Source organism: Hydra viridissima, unplaced genomic scaffold (genome assembly GCF_058129835.1).
Source record: "Hydra viridissima isolate aposymbiotic clone 2 unplaced genomic scaffold, HvirCarnegie_v1 scaffold_2, whole genome shotgun sequence".
Lineage (NCBI taxonomy): Eukaryota > Metazoa > Cnidaria > Hydrozoa > Anthoathecata > Hydridae > Hydra > Hydra viridissima.
The window spans coordinates 9,051,571-9,075,185 of record NW_028324301.1 but is presented as its reverse complement, the minus strand read 5'-3'; the positions used below and the strand labels follow the sequence as shown (position 1 = coordinate 9,075,185).

The 23,615-nt window shown below is 27.1% G+C and overlaps 1 protein-coding gene and 1 pseudogene across 2 annotated transcripts; one reads left to right on the top strand and one right to left on the bottom strand.

Moving 5' to 3' along the window:
- Positions 1-919: 919 nt before the first annotated feature.
- Positions 920-23,348, bottom strand: LOC145189456 (rho GTPase-activating protein 26-like). 2 transcript variants are annotated; one of them, XM_090078447.1, is made up of 30 exons: positions 23,038-23,348; positions 19,066-19,161; positions 16,881-16,942; positions 16,370-16,441; positions 15,847-15,948; positions 15,632-15,742; positions 15,439-15,481; positions 14,228-14,289; positions 13,907-13,969; positions 12,935-13,010; positions 12,671-12,768; positions 12,488-12,528; positions 12,300-12,356; positions 12,142-12,220; positions 9,225-9,261; positions 8,893-8,961; positions 8,680-8,754; positions 8,357-8,447; positions 8,219-8,277; positions 7,881-7,986; positions 7,361-7,520; positions 6,612-6,807; positions 6,430-6,504; positions 6,252-6,308; positions 6,101-6,134; positions 5,738-5,788; positions 2,650-2,706; positions 2,420-2,578; positions 2,233-2,312; positions 920-1,717 (listed from the first exon to the last, which is right to left on the bottom strand). In XM_090078447.1, the coding sequence occupies exons 1-30, from the start codon at positions 23,189-23,191 to the stop codon at positions 1,626-1,628; spliced, it is 2,514 nt and encodes an 837-aa protein (XP_089934573.1). In that variant the 5' UTR covers positions 23,192-23,348; the 3' UTR covers positions 920-1,625. The 2 variants fall into 2 exon arrangements, with proteins under 2 accessions (XP_089934573.1, XP_089934574.1); XM_090078448.1 differs by lacking the exon at positions 5,738-5,788 and having other exon boundaries at positions 1,523-1,717.
- LOC149891791 (uncharacterized) lies at positions 19,899-20,941 on the top strand (annotated as a pseudogene).
- Positions 23,349-23,615: the final 267 nt, after the last annotated feature.

Sequence of the window (23,615 nt, the reverse complement as noted above, 5' to 3'; positions counted from 1 at the left end):
ACGAAGAATTTTAATGTTTTTGGGAAAGTTTGTTTTAAGAAATGTATTAAGGGAGTTCTAATGTTTTTTTAACCTGCTAACTAGCCTCAAGGATGTACACGCTAGGTGAGACGGTATACCAGTCATAGTTTGAGAAAAGAGCGTAAGAAGTTTGATGGCAGTCAAAGCTTAATGATTTTGTTGAAATCTAATGCACATTCCTCTATTGTTATAAGCTTAATAAACACCTGCAATCTTTATAAAGTTTTGTTCTTTAAAGCTATCATACATCTACTATATGTGAAAGTCTTTGGCAAATCAATAAACAATTCTATTTTAAGACACACATAAGAATACCTTTCTTCCTCGACTTAACAACATTCTTCAACTCATTAACTTATATCAAATAGGTCAACTTCAACGTTCGAAGTTGACCAATTTAATTAAGTTAATGAGTCCATGTAAACCATCGTCAGCCATCATTCTATTTCCAATAACATTTTTAACTATCACCATTTTTTGAATTCATGCCTTTTGGGTTTTGATTCAAGTATTTACCTACAATTATGACTCGATGAAGGACTTCAGGATTATGAAAAAAACATTTCATTAACAACTAACTTCCTTTCTTTTTTTTAACAGGCAGTTAGAAAATTAGGATGATATAGGGGCCAAATTAAAGAAGATTTACGAGTAATTTGAGGCCGGTGTATGTGGAAAAGCGAAGTAGATAGATGCATCTTCCTCCTTATTTGTATATGCATTTTATTTTAAAAAAGAAAAAGTATTGTATTATTAAACACAAATAGTTGAGTAGCTTTTTAAGATTAAAAGCGTCGCACTATGTCTGTGAAATTATATAACCATGTTTTTCTTTACAAGCCCTCCGTTAACCGTAAATGGAAAAGTTTTTCTAAAGCATATATATATAAAGCATATATATAAAGCATATATACATTATATAAAGCATATATACACATATATTTTTTTAAAAAGTAAAATCAAGGCTATATGAACAATTAAATTCATTACATAAAATAAAATTTGCCATAAGTTTAAAAAAAAACAAAACTTGTTTCCATAAAAAATGTGTAACAGAATATAAATTTTTTTCACGTCACATAACACCAAAAAGGACAGAAAAGCGAAGAGAAATTTTTTTTCTTGACTGATCGTGAATTAAAACAAAATGTTATAAAGAATCTCTACAATACATACATACATACATACATACATACATACATACATACATACATACATACATACATACATACATACATACATACATACATACATACGTACATACATACATGCATACAAATGTTATAAAATAATGCATATATTGAAATATTAATAATCCAACAATTTTAGGATTATCCGCAATTGAAAATTTAAGACATGAAAAGCTCATAAACTTCGAGCGAGAGCTCATCATGGCATTTCGGTAACCTGTGTTCAACGAACACCAATATTCGCCATTTAACATATTATTTCTACCTAGATCTTGGAATCGAGGCAACGGTCCCTAAACTTTGTTATACTCTTTTATTTTTGACGTAAATATGGATAAAAGGTAGATTCCAATAATAAAAGGCTTTAACCGAAGAGTTGTGGGTTTAGTCAACTGGATTTTAAGCAACTATAAATTAATCTATTCTTTCGCAGTAATTTTCAGGGACGAGACCAGTTTTTCCATTCAAAGTGCCAATCAGCCATCCATTCTCAGTGGAGTTACGCACTGTAAATATAATTTAATAATAAATAATAATAATAAAATTAATAATGATGACGATGATGATGATGATGATGATGATGATGATGATGATGATGATGATGATGATGATGATGATGATGATGATGATGATGATAATGATGATGATAAATAATGATAATGATAATGATAAAAATAATAAAAATGATAATAATAATAATAATAATAGTAATAATAACAATAATAATAATAATAATAATAATAATAATAATAATAATAATAATAATAATAATAATAATAATAATAATAATAATAATAATAATAATAATAATAATAATAATAATAATAATAATAATAATAACAACAACAACAACAATAATAATAATAATAATAATAATAATAATAATAATAATAATAATAATAATAATAATAATAATAATAATAATAATAATAATAATAATAGTAATAATAATAATAAATATACATATGTGGTTTGATTGGAAATTGTTAACAAAAAGAATTCATTTGTCAGAATGAAATACCGTTTGTAATGATTGCACCAGCATTGAATGTTAGCTCAGCACTGTTCTCTGCTACACAAGTGTACTTTGTGCGAACTTTCCTAAACATAAGAATCATTTTATCAGTTTACATAACAATAATTAAGTGATGCTATATAAATTGTCATGATAATTCTTAATAAAAAAAAATTGTATATTAAAATCTAACCATTCTTTCTTTCTAGGTATAATGGGTGGAAGATTAGAGTCATATGATTTAAATCTAACACGTTGATTTTCTTTTAAAACCTCCTCAGAAGATGCCACTAACTCATTAACTTCTGATCCAAATTCTGAGTTACTTTTGAAGTTAGTATTTGTTGGATTGCTATTAAAACAAATTGGAAAAAAAAATTAAAATTTATAAAGAATAGAAGTAAAAAAAAAATTTTAACCTACTCTATTTCAGTGATATTAGTAGTTGGACTTGTAAATGGTGTAACCGCTTCTGCAAACCTAAAGAAAAAAAAAAATTAAGAGTATATATTCAAAAGTAAAAAATAACTCAATAGCGTGGAGGTACAGCAAATAATAACTTGCATAAAATCTGTGAAAATGTTTAGTTTTATTTAACAAAATTTGCAACAAAATCTTTTATACAAGAGTTAAAGTTGTCCAGGATGCAAATTCTCAAAAGCAAGTTGCATAATGTATGGTAAATATCAAGTTTAGCCATGCTAGTTCTACATTTCTTTGGTTAAAAGTTAGACAAATGTCAGACAAGAACCTCAAAACTGAGATAAGGATTTTTTTTGAAGATTATAATTGCTGTTTGATTGCCCAAGAGTTTTTCTTGCCAAAATCATGAACTGCTATCTGTCTTTTTCAATCCCCTGCAGCAACAATGCTCTTTGTTCTAGATCACTGGTTATAATGGTAGCAAATTCTGAAACCAGTTTCACTCCTCTCTCTTTCTCTCACTATGGTATCATTTTTGACCTTTGTACCTCCTGAAAAAAAACTTTCAGCTTCTTGGTATCCTGGTCTCTCCCAGTAAAAAGAGATTTGTTTTTCCATGGAAATGTTGAAAAAGCAAATAGCTTGGTCCATAAATGTTGAAAACGCAAATAACTTGCTTGGTCCATAGAAAAGTGGAAAGTTAATGGAAACTTTATGCTAAACCGTAAACCATTCATAAGCATCAGTTTTTTAACTAAATACTAGCTACCATATCTAGGAATTAGCATTAGTTTCCTAAAGGCTGCAACATAATTTTGCTTAGTAAAATATTAGAAAAACTTGTATTGTACAAACCTTAATAAATATGTTTGTTGCTAAAAAATACTCAATGCTGATTTTTTCTCAATAACCTTTTATACACTTTGACAAAGGAACATTTAAACTCTACTAATTATTATAAACCTACTTGTTAAATCTTGAAAAAGCCCAAACTTGTATCTAATGATCTAATACTGGATGGTTGGTACTGTATCAGCCGTTCAGTATTATCCAGCATTAAACAGGATGGAAATAATATATGATCTACTTATAGGTTCTCAGACTTTTTAAAAGTTCTAAGATTTTAAAAATGTAAGCTATTGAGGATAGATTAAGAAATGAAAGACTTAAGAGGGAGATGATTCATTTACACCAAAAAGAACACCATTTCTGTGTTGACAGAATCAACATAGATCAGAGCCAACATTATTGAGAGCACCTAAAAGGATTTCATTAAGATGGAAATCATATTGACTTGATATATATTATGAATTTTAGTGCTAAAGTTATTAAATTCTTCAAACATTTTTGTTGTCATTATATGGACGTCTAAATCTCTAAGACTCCATGCAAGAGTAACTTAATAGACAGCTTTATGTAAGAGACTCTATGTAAGAGTAACTTAGAACTACCTTAAAAAAGGTAGTTATAAATTACACTTACATAGAGTCTCTTACATAAAGCTGCCTATTAGAATGATCAAATCTTTAATTCAAACTTCAAATTGTATAATTTACCCTATGCATAGGTTTAAGGTACAGGGTGTGAGTGAATGCAACTTAGCTAAGGAAGTTAACTAGTTTAACTATATTAATATTTAAGGTCTGTGCAAAAGCCTGTTGAACAACAAAAAAAGATGTCATTTAATAAAGAATAAAATATGCTCATCAAGTTATGATGAAATTCTAGTTAAAAGTTTACGCAATCAAATTGTTCAATCTTTTTTTTATTTGCACAAAGAAAAAAAAAAACTACTTAGGTCATTAGGAAAGTTCATAGAACTTCATCTATAAAGATACAATGAGACAGGAAATAATTAAATATTTATATATCATTTTAAACTGTGTTTAATTATGAACATTTTAAGTATTGTTGAAATATTTTGAATGTTTATTAAAAAAGTTATTTAAATTTTATTATATAAGTGTAAAAGAAAAAATTTAAAAATGGAAAAATTTGAATATCGAGCATATATTAAAACCCGTGCTCTACTTGGAGTTTCAGCACAAGCCATAACCGATGAGTTGGTTTTAGTTCATGGTGACCAAGCTCCAAAATATAGTACAGTTGACAAGTGGGCTACTTTATTTAAAGATGGTAGAGAGAGTCTCGAAGATGATTTTTGCTCAGGGCACCCTCAAACCATGTATATAGCTGAGAATATTGAACATATGCGAGCCATTATTGAAGAAAATCCGCATGCAACAGATGATATAATTGAAGCCCTGACATTGATTAATCATTTTACAATCAACAAAATCATTCACAATGCACTTAAAAAAAGAAAACTAACATCACGTTGGATACCCCACGAGTTAACCGATCAAAATTGCAAGAATAGAGTTAAGGCATGTAAGGAAAATTTAGCCCTTTTCAGAAACGGCCCATGAAACTATGTGATATTATTACAGGGGATGAGTCATGGTTTTATTTGAGACAAGTTGGACACAAGTTGGCTAACACTAGTTGGGTCGATGAAGGTGAAAGTCAAATAAAAAATTGTTTGAAACCTCTTATATGCGAAATAAATAAGCAAAGACCTAAAATAGGCACTCAAAATTTCAAATTTCTCCATGATAACACTCGACCCCATGTGACTGAAACCGTCACAAATTGTCTAAACCAAGCTGGAGTTACAATAACTCGCCACCCACCATACTTACCAGACTACTTCAAAGTATACCCAAAGAAGAGTATAAAAAAATGTTTGACAAATAGCTTGAAAGGATGGAACTTTGTATAGATAGCGATGGACATTATTTTGAACATTTGATAAAACAAAATTAAAAAAAAACTCTTTTTTTTTTATAGGGGAGTTCAACAAACTTTCTTAACAACCTAAGTACATAAAGCAACATAAAAAACTTTTAAAATTATTACTTTAAAATTTTCTTCTATTATATTTATTTACAAATATATGCATAACCAGACAAAAAAAAATTTTAACACAAAAATATGTAAGTAATAGTTAAATTGTTTAATAAATGTTAAAAGCATTTTTATATAGTTGATGCTGATTAATGTTAGTATTAAATATCTTATAGCATACCTATTATCACTGGTAAAGTATTCAGGTCTGGTTACTGTCCATCGTTTGATACTAAACCAATGAAATTCTATTCAGCTTTTATGTGACCATGTATTTTGAAATTTGTTAAAGTAATGTAACATTTAGTGTATAGCGTATAACATAGCATCATCTTCATTTAAGATTACAAAGATTATATTGAAAATTGCATTAATGAATGGAGATTATTTAAAGTTAAATGAAGTTTGTAATGTGATAGTTATGTTTACAAAAAATTTTTTGCATAAATATTAGTAAGTCTATATTTAAAGAAGTTTTGTCTTAAAAAAAAAAAAAAAAATGATGCTAATAATTTAGTTCTAATACACATACAGATTAAATTACCTAACATTTCCTGTTGAACCTCTTGAAGTCGTTGCTAGAAAAAAAAAATTAACATTTTTAAAAATTACAAATCTTCAAAAAACAATAAACAATAAAATAGTCATAGCATGTCTTAACTAAAAATCATTATGCAAGATAATACTGCTGTAACCTGATTTGATGTCATTAGAAGAGTTATTAGAAGATCTTCGATGCATTACAGGTGGATCTAAATTTTGTTTAGCAGAATAAAGCTAAGATGTTTTTAAGTTTATAAAATGTCATATTTCTTCTGATTTCAAGGCTTATTTAAACTTTAAAATGATAAATGTTTAAATTAAAAAACTGACTTTTCTTTACAGCGCTGTATAAGGGTGATGTTGGCTCTGTAGAACTTGATACTTCTTGCACTATTTGTGATGAATCTGAAAAAAACAAAGTTAACAAATTTAAAAACTGTTTCATGTGATCCAAAAGCTTGTTACATTATTAAAGAAAAATTTGCAGTGTTCAAACATTATACAAAAAATACCAGAATTTCTGGAAGCCCTAGGACGTATAATTGGTCGACTAACAGGTGGAGGATCAGGTGCTCTATATTTAGCTGGAAAAGTGATTCTGGAAGGTTCAACTGGTGAAGAAGGAACATGACTTGAGTTACTTGATAAAGAAACTTGACTTGGAGATTTAACTATTTTTGCGTCAAATGGTGGACCATTTGGATACAGCTGAATATAACAAAATGAATAAATAAGCAGTTTTCTTTTTGCATAATATATAACACAGAAAAACCATTGGCTCATATGCATTGAAAAACTAATTTGAAGGAAGCAGAACAAGATTTTAGAAGTTAAAGGAATGACTGAGAATCCAAATAGCTTTATTATTTCTTTTGCTACTAAAAATCTTTATTTAGAACTTCATGGGTGCCTGTTTAGCAGTTCTTTACCTACTTGTTTTCCAGAACTTTTTTTATACCTTATAATTTTATTTTCCAGAAAAAAATGAAAGATAGCAATAAATAACTTCTAAATTTTTGTACCCCCTAATTCTTTTCTTCTAACTCTTGAAACCCTTTCATTCCCGGGTAAAGAAAAAAATCCCCTCTAACCCTATTGTACAGATGCCTATGCTTTCACATATCATGTGCCAACTTCTATGAGTATAACGCTTAGCTAGGCACTCATGTTGAATACAAAAATATATAAAGAATCTAATTCCTTTATTGATAACAACACATTTAAAAAGGTACTACTTACAAGAAAACAACTTATAATGTACCTTATCATAATTTTTAATCATTGTTTCAACTACAACACTCTGATATTTAATATTCATTATTGCAGCCATTGTTTCTTCCTTAGGACGCATTAATGTTGGTCCTAACACAACACCTAGATTACTTGCTTGCATTAAATTGAAATCAGCATGCTCAGCTACGCTATAAGTTGAAAAAAATCATCAGGTGAAACATGTGATGCATCACGTGTTGAAATTTCACAATTTTTATGTTTTTAAAATGAGCACTTTAAAATTTATTACACAAAATTTATTGTTTCTTAACTGCAAGATTGAAGTCAATTATCACCTTGAAATATTTACAAGTAAAGAATAAATTTAACTTAAAATATTTACTTAAAATATTTATTTGCAATAAGAAGGTTATTATTTAATAAAATAGCTTGGTGTAATATCTAATGCTGCTGCTTTATCTCAAAGTACGTTGAAAGCTCTTTTCTTTTTTTATTGCAGGTGTTTATACATAAGACCATATCTTTCTCATAATTTAACTGAAACATACATTTTTAGATGGTACAAAAGTCTATTAAGTATAATATTATGTCTTTCGGGTAGCTGAGTCAACAGATCTTTCAATGCATCAACTTTCTTTTCTTCAGTCTCCAGCTCTAAAACAAAAAATGTTTAAAAGAAAAATGTCTAAATAATAAGAAATTATTTTTTGCTTTTAAATAATTTTCTTTTTAACTCTACATTCTTATTTTTTGAAAAATTTATTTTTTTAGGTTTATTATCATGTTATTATTCTCTGAAATAACCCTTTAATATCTACTATTGTTATAACTAAACAAAGGTTAAATTCTGAAAAGAAATTACAAATATTTTAAACTAAACACTTACTAACAGCAGCAAGGAAAGCACTGTGAAGTTTGTATGTTAGCATAGGTGGAGATAAATTCCTAAAGCAAGATAAAATAATTATAACAAAAACACCACATTACAGTGATAAATAAAACAAACTCTTATAGCAAAACTTACCTAAAGTATTGCTTCATAGCACTTGTTATAGTTTTTACTTCCCATGATGAGTTTTCTGATAGTAAGTCCAACTTTTCTAACTGCTTTTGATCTAACAAGTGAAATACATTTTTCAAAAACAAAATCAAGCAAAAACAATATCTTCATATAAAAATAGCATTAAGCAACATTTTCATAGAAAAATAGCATCAAGCAACATCTTCATAGAAAAATAGCATCAAACACTCTTCATAGAAAGTAGCATCAAGCACTCTTCATAGAAAAATAGTATCAAGCACTAAATAATTTCTTAACGGGAAAAATCTAATTCTTGTTCAACTTACCCAGTCCAATTTGCAATAGTTTATTAAATTTTGATGAAACACCAGCTATCCTGTATATCCCTTGATCACCAAGGCCTACAAATCGTAATGCTTAAAGCTTTTTATAGTTACACTATGACATTTACCCTACAATAAAAGCTACTACCACATCATTGCAGATAAACTTCAAACTATTATAAATAAACTTCAAATTATTGTAGATAAAAAAAACACCTCTAGATTCAATAGCCTCAACACATTTCAAAAAAAACTGAACTCCGGTATCATTTATACTTGTTGCTCCTAAAAAAAAAAGAGATGTAAAGATCTAGATAATAAGAAAACTAATGCATACAGACTACTTTACACAATGCCATGCAATAATAATCATGATCAGCTACAATAACTTACATATTTAAAAAAACTATTTATTGTATTCATTAAAACTCATTACCATGTTAACATAGTATTAGCTAATACATTTTTTTTCTTAGAAAAACTTTATAATTTATTACATACATATTTAATTTACAATTGTAATTATTTTGCACATATTTTGAACTTACCCTCATTTTGAATTAAATCAAAAGAATCTTGATAGAGCTAGATGAAAGAAGAGAATTCAAACTAAACAGAAAATTTTAAAAAACAATTTTTCCAAAATAATTTATATAACTTTTTTACAAGATGACAATTGATGATAGAAACAACCTGTAAAAATCTTGCACGTCTATCTTTGATAGAAATGACCCCTTGATGTACCAAATATATCTTAACTTTAAATGACCTTTTAATGTATCACATATATCTTTGATAGAAATGACCTATCAATCCACATTAAGATTACAGGTTTTGCAATAATTACTCAAATAGTTGATGTATTGTGCAGTGCAGTTTTTGTGAAAACTATTTTTGTGCATATTTTGCTTTATTAAAAAAAGATATTGTGATTAAAATATACACATTTGTAAACAAAATTGTCTTTTTTAACAACTAAAAGCCAGTAAAACCATTTGCAAAAAACTTCAATAAAAATATAGAATCTGAGCAGAATAGTTTGTATTCAGATATCCAAGTTCTAAAATCATTCTGAGACTCTTCTTTAGTGTATTAAATTAGTTTAATTGAAATTTAAAAAATGAAAGCTAAAAGAAAAAATATTAGTTTTAAAAAAAGTATTTTTGTTTCTATTTAGGAGATACATTTTTGTTTCTATTTAGGAGATATATACCATTTGTTGTGGTTTGCTGATTTCATATTTTATCTAATGTTATTTTCTGATTAAAAATTCTGTTGAAGTCATTGAATCATGTTAAGTATTTCAAAAAATATGCCTATTTTCTAGATTTTAGATAACATGTATCAAATCAGAACTAGTGTTAGCAAATTGACAACAAGAGGTAAGCTTTGCATTTTTATTTTATAATTCTACACTATTGTTAAAATTGCTTTATGTGCAACTTTGTGCAGCAGACTATTTTGCACAGAACTTTATTAGATTTTGAATGATTGTTTGCAATTTATTCACTATTCAATTGTGTACAAATTGCAATCTTAGATTGTGTTCCTAAACAAATTATTGACATTTAGTACTTAAACTAGCCATTGTTTACTAAATATATAAATATCTAAATCCACATTCAACATTTTCTTTTAACGTTTTAATCTGGACAACAAGTTTCAAGACCTTGGCAGTAAAACTGCTGCCAATTCCTAACAAACAACCTTCAGTTTGGTTGGTTCCCAGACTTTGAGCACTACAAACAGCTTTGCAATAGACCAGTGTTACAATGCCTGTTCAATTACCTTGTAATAAAAAGCTGAGTTTGTCCATGGTTCAACTCTTATAGATGAGCTCTTATCAGTGTGGCTTAATCATTGCTGGGGAAGATTTAGAACTCTAAGTAACAGTAAAGAAAAGGTAAAAAAAGAAGTTTTTCAACTGATTCCCTGAATTCTTAACCTTCCTCAGCATGATCAAGTTTTGAGGATTACCAATACATGCACAAGTGCAGCAACTTGAGATGTAGCTGATTACACATACCTTGTAAGCCAATATTGTTGCCTTGGCATTTAAGACAGTTCGTGTGAATGTGAGCAATATTAAACTGTCAACAAGTTCTGTATATGAAGCAAGAAGAATGGTCTGCTGCTTTATTAAAAATTATGTACAAGATGGATTTTTACTAATTACACCATTGATTCCCTATTTCAATGGAAAGCTTCTGTGAGACACGGAACACATTAGCTCAGATCACATGCCTTTTGTTATCTTTTTAAAGGAGAAACTCCCTGCCATTCTCAAATTGCCAGGAGATAGCACTAATTTACTGATCAGTAAACAATAGTCCAATATTGCTTGAGTAGTTAGTTGGTTTTGACACAACTAGCTCAAACACTGGCATCTTTACAGGAGCAATCACTAAAGATTTTTGAAAAGCAACTCCTTTTCTTAGCTTGTTAACAACACATTCAACAATTGTTGCCAAATATTTGAATTGTTTCATTTTGTAGAATGAAATTTTTGAGATATTCAAGAATTAGTGACTTTTTGTTGATTAACTTAACTATGTATCACTGGACAAAGAGACTAAGAGGCTGTGTTCAGTTTATTTGTGATGTGATACATAGTTAATCTATTCTGCATTAATTTGAAAAAAAGCTAACAAATAACTGATGTTGAATATATTTCATAATAATTCTTATGCTGAATAACATTATTTGTTATTCAGCATAAGAATTATTATGAAATATATTCAACATCAGTTATTTGTTATTTGCTTCATTTTTTGTATAAAAAAAAAAAAGACAAAAATACTTTTCAAAACATTGATGTTGTTGTGGTAAAACCTTTTCTGATATCTAAAAAACTTTATAAATATGTTTATATCATCAATTGTCATAAAAAAGATGCAAAGTGCTAAAAGAAAATTTTTTTTGTGTATTATATAACTAATATATATATATATATATATATATATATATATATATATATATATATATATATATATATATATATATATCTTTAGTATATATAATTTATATATATATATATATATATATATATATATATATATATATATATATATATATATATATATATCTTTAGTATATATAATTTATACATATATAATATATATATATGTATATATATATAAATTTATATATGTTATATAGATTAACACCTTACTTCTTTTAAAATTGATAATTTATATATTTTGCATGAAAAAGTATGAAGACTTCAGGTGAAGAAATGGAATTTTATATTTAAAGACTTTAGTAAATACTTGATTTTAAATATTTTTTAAACACCTTGATGATCTTTGAATACAACATTTTTTAATGGTATATTGTCAGAAGTAATAGGTAAGCAGAACATGACAAGAGAGATGCTAACATGGAAAATCATGAAATTGGGATAAATGTGGTCTTTCCCCTGTAGTCTTCATATATAAATTATAGTAATTGAAAAAAATGACATACTGGTTCTTTTCCTTCCATAACTTCAAGCCATTGTTTTCTATCATCTTCAGAGGAGCACTGAATTGTGATAGGCTGGTTTCTATTTAATAAGTTTAGTAAAATAAACATTCTAAAAAAAAAAATTATTTCATGTATATAGACATAAAGAATAATTTTACCTATCTTGACCAGTTATTTCAAACAAAAACCTTCGTTCTGATAACTCTGTAGCTTTCCTAAAAATAAAATCAAAAAAATACAAATCATAATCTACCATTAAAATAAATCTATATGGTGACAATCCCATTTTAAAAAAAGTTAGCACCATTTGTTGCCATTTAAAAAAAAACACCATTTGTTTTGATACCTGGTACATGAAGTGACAACAAATGTATCTGTGTTACTGTTCTAAAATCAAACTTTAAACATTTAATTATTTCAAACAATTGTTAAGACAAAGAAAACATGCAAGAATTACTACATACAACTATCTGTACTTTACAGTTTTAAAAATGTTTCCTGGAAAACTAATTGCCAAAAGGATGCTTACCAACTTCCCTGATGTTTGGGTATATGGAATCATGGACATTATTTTGTTTTCTTTTGAGTATCTGCAGTAATGCTTTACCCACTGGCCCCCCAGGCCACCTTATTGCAAAAAGTAATAACAAAATATCAAATAATAAACTTTTACAGAAATTTCTTTAACAAAAATATTTTTATTTACAAATTATGATTATCAAATATGATTTTAAATTGAAAATTCATTATGATTCATAGAAGCTGACAGACAGTAAGCTACAAAAACACTTACCCCAGTTTTTTACTTGTACAAATAGATATCCTTGTCTAGAGTAGGAGCCTTTATGAAGTTCTCCGAGATTGAATCTCTGAAAATGACAACCAATTCATTATCATATTTAGAATTAAGCATTAGTATTGAATTTTTGTAAAAATAAGTTTAAAGTTCTTGCAAGAAAAGCATATACTTGTAACAGAAGTCCAAGCGTTTGTAGAAGAAAAATTAAATAAATGATATCAAATGTAAACAAAACATATTGAAATTCTAAATTTTATATTCCAAAATTTGTAAAGTATCCCCAAATAATCCAAACATGCTTATAAATACATGCCATAAAACTAAACATTTGAGGTTTAAATGCTGCAAAAAAACACAAAGTAATTTAAATTTTAAAAAATGATCTTTTAGGATTGAAAGAGTTTGAAACTGAAAATTTAAACTTTTGGGTACAAAAAAAAAGAAGCTGCAAATTTACTAATTACCATAAATTTAAGAAAGAAACATGAAGAATGAAGAAAATACATGTTGTATTATAAAGAAACATTCAAAAAGCTATAATAAGTATAAATAACAAATAATATGAATAATTTTTTGATAAAAAAAATTTAATACATAACACTTGTTTGTTATTTATGCATTGTTTTAATTTACCAATAAAAAGAATAATCATAAATAATATAATCAAACTTTTTTAATATAGTATTAATAATTTTAAAAAAATCACTTAAAATATATTTCACTTCAAAATATAAGGTTTCAATTCAATTACCAGAAAGATCAAAACTGTGGCATTTTATTTAATTACTAAAATCCATTTCTAATCTATTTAGATAAGTAAAAAAAATCTTTAAAACTTAAAAGATTTTTTTTTAAATAAAATGCTAAAACTTCTAAATTATACATAATAATAACAAGAAGAAAACCTTTAACAAAAATATTAAAGCTTGTAAAACTTTATAACAAAAAAAGTTCACAAATAACAACCTTTGTTGTTTTGTTTTTAAGCTCTTCTGCTTCTTGTCTTGTAACTTCAAATCTATATCTTGTCTAAAAAACAAAGGATTAAAGATGTTTGAAAATTTTAAATTGCAACAACCACGAAGACATTAACATGTTACTAATGGCCACAAGCAGTACAGAAATTTATTAAAAATTGGTTAAAGTTAAAAGAAATATTTGCTTAATTATAGTTATAAAATTCACAATCATCACTTTAATGACATTTAAATGACATTTTCAAAAACTGGATTTTTAATTGTGTTAACAAATTTTACATAGCAAAATATAAAAGTAAAAAAAACTCACAGTTTGCAGTTTGTATTGCAGATCAGTTAAATAATCTTTGTTGTCATTAAAAACTTCATGACCTAAATAATTTATGTTGCTACAGTCATTAGCCTATAAGTTTTATCAATTAAACACTATGTACCCAATAATAGATAAACACGCCCACAATAAATTTGTTATTAGGGCATACATCATAAATGCTCAGAACAATTGTAATTTAATTCAACTGGCCACAAAAAGTTGAGAACTTCGTGATTGTGAACAATCATGAAATTTCTGTATAATGGATATTTAGGTTGACAATATTCAACAAACCTGAGATATATCATGAAAATTAAACAACTTTCCATAATAATAAACTAAATTTTATGGTAATTAAGAAATGAATTTTTTAATCAAAAAGGCATATTTTTCAACTCAATAAAACTTATCGAATAACAATTGAGCAAAATTTTTAAAATTAAAACTTTGTGTAGTTTATTTATATTGGATATGTTGATTACATGATTACATTCCTTTTCTATTTTAAACAAAGCACTTTTCATTTTTGAACTCTGATATTCTAGCTATTAGAAATGTAAATAAGTAAGTTAACATGTTCACTGCCAACTATGAGTTTACTCTTAGACTAATTTTAAGTATTTAAAGACAATAGTTATAGTAACAACTAAATATCAAGCAAAAAAACTTATATACAAAACTAATATTATCTATTGATTTTTTTTTTTAGGTTTAAAAAAAAATAAAAGATACATACAATCAAAACTACACCTATCACTAATATTTTTGAGTGTCACTTTTATGACACTCAAAAACATTAGTGGTAGGTGTAAGGGTATACCTATAAGATGATATTTAATGAAGAAATTTGAATGTTATTATGAAATATTTGCTTTACATTTCACAACTACTACCATGATCACAAACTTTCGTGATTTTTGTAAATTTTTGTGATATATTTTTGGTTGTTGCTACTTGAAGCGCAATGCGCTCTATGCAGCTGTATGCTGCTCGGAGCGCAATACTTTGTACATATGCGCTAAGTTTTTTTTTTTTTAAATCTTGTTGATGTTAACCCTATCCCCATCCCTATCCCTATCCCTAACCCTTAGCTCATTGCGCTCTACGAAGACACTTTGTATATTTTTCATGATGCATACCTTTTTGTGAATACTTCTGCATAAAAATGAAACAAAATAGTAACAACTAGTAAAATAATCACAAGTTACCATTATGAAAAAAAGTAGACTGTCCATACATAAAAGCAAGCATCTAAACAGTTACAGATAAAGTGATTTAGAAATGCTAATATTTAAAAAAGTTTTAGAAAAAAAAAATCATTGCTCAAGATTAATGGCATACAAAGTAACATTTAACATGCTACATATTGCATCCAATACTGGTTCATTACATAGAACATACAATTTCAACAAACTCAAACTTCTTTTTTTCATTCACTTCTTGGAGTTTTGAAACATAAGCCAAAGATGTCTGTCGAAAGTTTGCTAGTTCGTGCTCGAGTTGAGCATCAGCCTTTAATTCAATAAAAAAGAAATTTAAAAATGAATCTCAATTATAAATGATTAGATTAGCATTCTTTTATTTATTTACTGAAAAAAATTTCTCTCTAATAATACCTCAGTCAAAACAATATCTTTTTTTTTAGGAGATATTTTCAAATGAGCATCCAGTAAACCACATACTCTATCTGACTCTCTATCAAACTTCTTTTTTTCTTCCTGTTAGTAAAATACTACTATATATGATTTATCCTCAAATTGAAAACCAAATTATGTATTAACAACAGAATTTATGAAATTATTTCTCACTGATTACTAAAAAATTCTAATAGAAATAAAATTAAATCTTTCTTCTTTTCTGAAAGTTCAGTTATTAAACAGATGTTTATTCTACTTTGTTAGTAACCTAAAGTTTTGAAATTATTTTTTATTATAATTTTATTATAAATTTATCAAAATTATTCTTTTTTATAATTTTATTATAACTTGATTAAAAATATTCTTTATTTTAAGAATCTTTTATTAAAAAGCTGTTAGCTGCCATAAAAATAACAACTTGGGTAAATTTAAAACCCCAGTAGACATATACCACACATTTTTTTTGAAGGTCATTTTGGTAAAAAAAAGTATAAGAACTCACTTTTGCATTTCCAATTTGTTCTTTGCGAAATTTCTCTAATTGATCAATTAATTGAGAATTTGCATGGTCCAACTAAAAAACATTGAAACTATTTTATCTCTAAATATATATTTAAAAAATTAAACTACACACCAAAAACTTCATGACTTTAGAAATCTTCTTTACACACTTAAATAGGTAACAGAGCTTAAGTCTATTAATTTTATTTATTTATTATAAGTTCAAGATCTTATTTCAAACACACAAAAAGCTTCCTTTTACTTTTAAAAAAACTTGACATACAGTGAATTAAACACTGTTTTTACTTTTTTAAAAAATTTATTATACAGCAAATTAAAAACTACTTTGCAATATGGATTACTTTTTCAGATTATTTAACTGTTTTTTTTATTTAAAATGTTAAAAAATAATGCAGTGTTTATTTCTGCTGAATCTTTTGTCTAACGTTTTATCTTTTATTGTTTTTTAAAGAAAGAATTTAAAAATAGCAAAAGAAAAAAATAAAGCTAACCATTCTTCTTCTTTCCTCTTCAACCCTTTCAATAATTTCAGCAAAAGCTGGGAATGCATCTTCTACAATTAAAAAACTCCATAAAAAAAAGGAAACAAGATTCTTTTTATGTGCAATAAATCTGCTTCTAAAAACTAACTACTAATATGGCAAGTGTAAGTTTTGATATAGAATTTCTATTCTTTTTATTTACATTTTTCTTTTATCTTCTATTTTCAAATTAAATTCTAGTTTTAATAATAATAGATACAAAGGTAGCTTAGAAAACCTTTTTCTTGTTTTCAAGTAATCAAGTTCATGGAGAGAACAATAAAAAATTTTTTTGAAAAAGTGTAATTTTGACTTTGTTGTGTGTAAACATTTTTTGTGATTTACATGTTTAGTTTTAAATTAATGCAAAAATATCATTAAGCAAATGTAATAATATGCTAATTTAGAATAGTAAATTATTGAACTGCAATAAAATTGTTTGGAAATGGCTTCTTTAAAAACAAAAGCACTGTAGGAGTAAAATATATGCATTAGTAATATACATACACATACATATAAAATACTCAAAAGTGAAAATTCTATCATGTTTTGGTTTTTTAATGATTATGTTGTGTCAGTTCAATAGATTTGTTAAGCATTATTGTTCTTTGTTTCTTTTTATTTAGTTAATTTTTTATTCAAAAGAATTAAGTAAATTTAATCTATTATCAAGATAAACTTATTAATACTCACAAAAAGTTGCTTAAACAGGTTCAACTGCATCAATTATTATTTTCTCTTCAATTTATTGCATTCAGTATTATTAACTTATTTTAAGTAATCACAACTAACATTTATATCAATAAACTAAATTAGATTAGCATTTAAAATATTTTATAAATATTTAAAATGAACTGACTTCATAGATAAGGAATATTGTAGAAGAGCAGCAAGATGCAATGATTTGAAGCCATAGACACAGACTCACCACAAGGTGCTTGCTTTTTTACATAAGATATTTGAGTCAGGTTTCAGAAAATTCAAAAGTATTGGACAATCCAAGGATGCATCAAAAAAGAGAAACCTACAGGAAAACTCAGAAATACATTAACAGTTGTCATTAGAAGTATAGTTTACATATCAATGTCAAACTTGCAGTTGACTTCAACCAACATTGATAACAGTATCTATGGCCCAAGTAGTCCTAGTACATTTTTATACACAACCTGACTGCAACAGTAAGAAAATGATTGATTTCTTAAGAAATAGAAAGGTTAGAATGGAATGGACAATACAACATATTAACTGGACTCTAACACAATGGTTCCATGTTCTCTGGGCAGACAAATTTAAATAAAAAGGATGAAATCAAGAAAATTTAACAATTTATATGTATAAAATTCAATTCTCAATAGCAACCTCCCACAATTAAACACAGAGACAGATCTCTCATGGTGTTAGGTTGAACCTTAGCCTATGGAGTCAATGCCATATTATGGTTGTTATGAACCAGTTGTTTTTTTAGATAATCTTGGAGACACAATGTGAGCTTATGCTCTTTTTCTATTGGGTGGGCATTTATCTTTCAATAAGACAACTCAAAACACACATCCAAGTACATCACTGCCCTGAGTCTCTTGGACTAATGCAGTAAATTTCCTAGTTTAAGCATTATAGAGCATTTGTGAGAGACTGTGGCTTTAATTAATAGCAAAATATGCACAAAATTTCCCTAACTTGAGGAAGAATGGAAAAAGATTAAACAAGAAAAAATTGATGCACAGGCAACACAACTAAGTACTAAGATGCTTCAATACATATAAATATAAAGTTAATAATTTGATGTCACTCTACGTAAACATGTTTAAAGAAATAGATACATTGGCTTTTGTGGCTGTTGCAATATTAAGATTTTTGTCAATACAAACTGTGCTTATTTAGTGTTCATCTTCCTCTATTTTTCCATTTACATATCTTATTAGAAATAGAAAAAAAAAATTAGAACTTAGGCCAGTACTGTATTAGTAAATAACATTACATATATACATTACATACATACATACATACATACATACATACATACATACATACATACATACATACATACATACATACATACATACATACATACATACATACATACATACATACATATTTCAATATTTTAGACAAAACAACTTCTGACTAAATTCAGGCATAAAAAAAACCATGTTACCATATTCAAGTTCATCATCTGAATCAATTTCACCAATATAGCGAAGTTTAAAGTTTTTTAACAAGGAACAGAAGCTCAGTTGTGCATTATAAACAGCTATAACAAAGAAAAACATTTTCCATTAAAGAGAAGAAAATATTTATTTATATATAAAAACATATACTTCTCTCTCTCTCTATATATATATAGATGTGTATGTGTGTGTGTATATATATATATATATATATATATATATATATATATATACATATATATATATATATGGGTGATTCCATGTGAAAGCATCCAGGGCATGCAACCCTAAGTCTCAGATTTTGCTGATTTTTAAACCACTTAAAGATTTTAGTAAATTATGAACATCCTGAAAATTTTATCATGTAATTTCGATCAGTTCCTAAGATATAGCTATTTAAAGTTTGCTTCCAACCAACAAAAATTCGCCATTTTTAAAAATGGTTTTGGTCCTAGTTTCTGTTATATGTGTGTTGGAAAGCTGAAAATTTGTACCTTTACATATTTTGGGCCCACGAATCCAATGAAACAACTTAAAATATTTAATAAGGAATATAACACCTAAAATTTAAATGTTTACCACAATTTTACTGGGGCGAGTCCAACCACAAAAATGCCGATGTAGCTCGATTTTTTTTTTTTAATTTTTTTTTAGAATTTGTCCTGAATAGTTAAGTTATAGTTATTACAAAGAATTGGAGAGTGGTCTTTTTTAAAACAGAAATAAAAACATGATCAAATCTACTTAAATTTAGTGCTTAAAAACAGGTATTTTGATAAATTAAACGAGAAAAAAAGGTAATTTTTGTTTCTCACATTAACTAACTTCACATTCATATATTGCTAAATGCTAAACTCGCTATTTGAAGGAGCTAAAAAATAATTTAGGTTACAATGAATGTATTATACTGCCAGGTTTTGCAGTGAACTATCAATTTGTTATACAGGATGAAATACAAAGTTATCATTGGAATAAACAGTAATGTACACTACATATATTTAAAGGAAATTTCTAAAACAAATATTCAGCATAAGTTGTTCTGTTTTTTAAGTGATGACAATGATTATGATACATGCTTTGTGTATGATATTCAAAAGAAAATTGTAGAGTACATTAAAGAACATTTAGTTGGTATCAATAAAATTTATTATTTTTCTGATGGATGTTCTGCTCATTATAAAAACTATAAAAACTTTATAAATCTATGCCACCATAAGGAAGATTTCAAGATTACAGCTGAATGGGTGTTTTTTGCAACCAGCCATGGAAAATCCACTTGTGATGGCATAGGTGGTGCCGTTAAAAGAATAACAGCAAAAGCAAGTTTGAAAACCAAATATTGACAGTTGATGATATGCTTGAGTTTTGTATCACCAATATAAACACAATCATTTTTTATAAAATTACCAAAGAAACAGTTAATTCAAGGCAACAGCAACTAAAGGAGCAATTTAAAACAGGAAAAACTGTTCCAGGTACCAGAAGTTATCATCATTACATACCCATTTTAAAATTTGAAATTAGTTTCAAAAGAAAAAGCGAACATAAATGTGTTGACAGATTTATATTGTCAAAAGCCAGTAATGTCTGATGTTGCAATCTAAATGATTTTGTTGCATGCAAGTACGATTCTTTTTGGTGGATAGTAATGGTTACAGAGATAGATATTACTACAAATGATATTCAAATTAAGTTTATGCACCCTCACAGTCCTTCTCAAAACTTCATTTGGCCACAGATGGATGATATCTGTTGGTACCATTGTCAATTTTAATTGCAGTAATCAAAGTCCCAACAACAAGATCAGGGCGAACATATAACATTAATGTGAATGATTATAACGCTATAACTAATAAATTTTAATTTTTTTGAGTTTCTAATTTTTAAATTTTATATATTACTTTTGTTTCTTGAACTTCTTTCCAAGTGCTCTATTTGTTTTGGAGCCTTTTTTAAGTTTATTTGTATTAGTTTAATAAATATGAAACCAATGTTTTGTCAGTAATAAATTTAAGTATATTTGAAGGTGTTTTTATTTCTGTTTTAAGTTTGCAATCTGATTTTTTCTAATAACTCCAACTAAACTATTTAATACAACCTCTGAAAAAAACAACTAAACTTGTGATATACATCTGCATTTATAAAATCTCCCCCTTTGAAACAATATATTTTAGGATTAGATTCTATAAAATTACAGAAACAGCTAGTCAACAACAACTAAAAGTACAGTTTGATGTTGCCAAAACAGTTTCAGTTACAAAACTGTCAAATTACACCCCTTTTTTCTTGTTTAATTTATCAAAATACCTGTTTTTAAGCACTAAATTTAAGTAGATTTGATCATGTTTTTATTTCTGTTTTAAAAAAGACCACTCTCCAAGTTGTTTCACTGGATTCGTGGGCCCAAAATATGTAAAAGTACAAATTTTCAGCTTTCCAACACATATATAACAGAAACTAGGACCAAAACCATTTTTAAAAATGGCGGATTTTTGTTGGTTGGAGGCAAACTTTAAATAGCTATATCTTAGGAACCGATCGAAATTACATGATAAAATTTTCAGGATGTTCATAATTTACTAAAATCTTTAAGTGGTTTAAAAATCAGCAAAATCTGAGACTTAGGGTTGCATGCCCTAGATGTTTTCATATGGAATCACCCATATATCATGTAATTATTTATTCTCTACAAATAAAAATTTTTATAACATTTTTTGTTACCTACTTACCATAATATGTATATATATATTTGAAAAGTACATGGGGAATGCTGTATTCATTTCATTAGGAAGTTTCTTTTCATAAATGCAACATATTACTGATGCTCCCTATCAACTAGCATGTTTAACAGTTTTCACAATTTTTTTGCTTGCATTTGGATTTTGAACTTCTCCTTTTTCATAGATCCCAATGTCCTTTAGTTTATATATTAGAAGTTATGTTACTATATATTATGAGTCTACAAAATTTAACTCTTTTTTCTATTTTAAGGTTGACTGATTTAAGATAATTTAGTGTTTTAAAATCAAAATTTTTATTCTAAAATAAAAGCCAGCATTTTGGGTCGAAAATCAAAAAATCAATCAAAAACTCACAGTTCACAAACTCAATGACTGACATTACATATATCTTGTTGAATTGTTGCTTGAAATTCATTATCAAACGAGATGCAACATGAGTATTAAAGTTCATTTCCTTAACAGACACCTAAAAGAATTCCCTGCTAATTTAAATAACATGAGTACATTTATCAAGATATTAGGTTATGGAGAGGTATCAAGACTAATATAATATACATATGCTTGCATATTATGGTTTGGGAAATCAAAGAAAAAGTGTTTAGTCTAGACCAGAGTATGAGATTGAGTGTAAAGCCATAGGCAAAGCAGGATAATTATCAATCTCTACTTCTCTGCAGACAAACCTCCATCTTGGAACATTAAAGCTAATCTAGGTATTAGATTATTTTGTACTATTTGCTGAAAATAGTTCTAAATGGTTATGACCCATTAATATTTAATTTTCTTTAAGAAATTCATTAACAAAAGATGGAACACAACACCTTGTATACACTCATATAAGTGGAATTTAGATTGGAGGAAAACTTATAGAAAGCTGCTGTTTTTATCTTTTTAAAGATAACAACAATATAGTTCATTATTCCCTTGGGAAATTTTTTTATATATTTTATTTTAACACATTTTTATTTTTCAGATTTTCTTTAACTATGCTATAGTATACAAAAAAGTAAATGGAAAAAACTAACTACTTAGAAATTTTTTAACAGTATAACTAATAGTATTAGATCAAAAAAGTAACATTTGCTTTAAGACCTAATACCATAAGGAGCAAAAAGGTTTCAGAGTTGCTTGACAAACAACTGAGAAGTTTACAAAATTTTGAGTTAAAATATTAACCTTGAAATAAATTTGAAATAGGGATTTTAAACAACTACATACTGTCCAACGCTTTAATTAAATTTCTGCATTCTTTGATGAGAGACTTTATTGCATCGTTGGTTTGATCAAGCTCTTTTTCATGGTCATATATGCTGTCACGAAAATAAGGTGTATCCAACAGACACTCACTAAATTCAAGAGGCTTGAGACCCATTTGTTCTGTAATTAATTATAATAATGCTTTTAAAGAAGTAAAGTGAAAATATGAAGTAATGTATGCAGATACTAACCAAATTTAACAACAAAAGAAAGCGCAAGTAATATCAAGTAACATATTTTTGACCTGCCCTATCGAATAACATTATCAAGTTAGTTATTTTTAAGGTCAGACATCCTTTTAAATGTATTTATAAATCCGGTGGATTCAGATTGTTCTGTTTTATTATAGAACAAGAATGTTGAATTAGATTTTAGTGAGTGTGTACAGTGAATAACACTAGCTGCGATACTTTTTTTATATGTATGTTTTCATTTGCGTCTGGGAAAATGAACCGGAAATCAGGAGCATGCGGTCTAATATGATTCAAAACATTCGGTATATACTGAGGTAGACAAGTGTGTAGCATACCTAAAGCCCA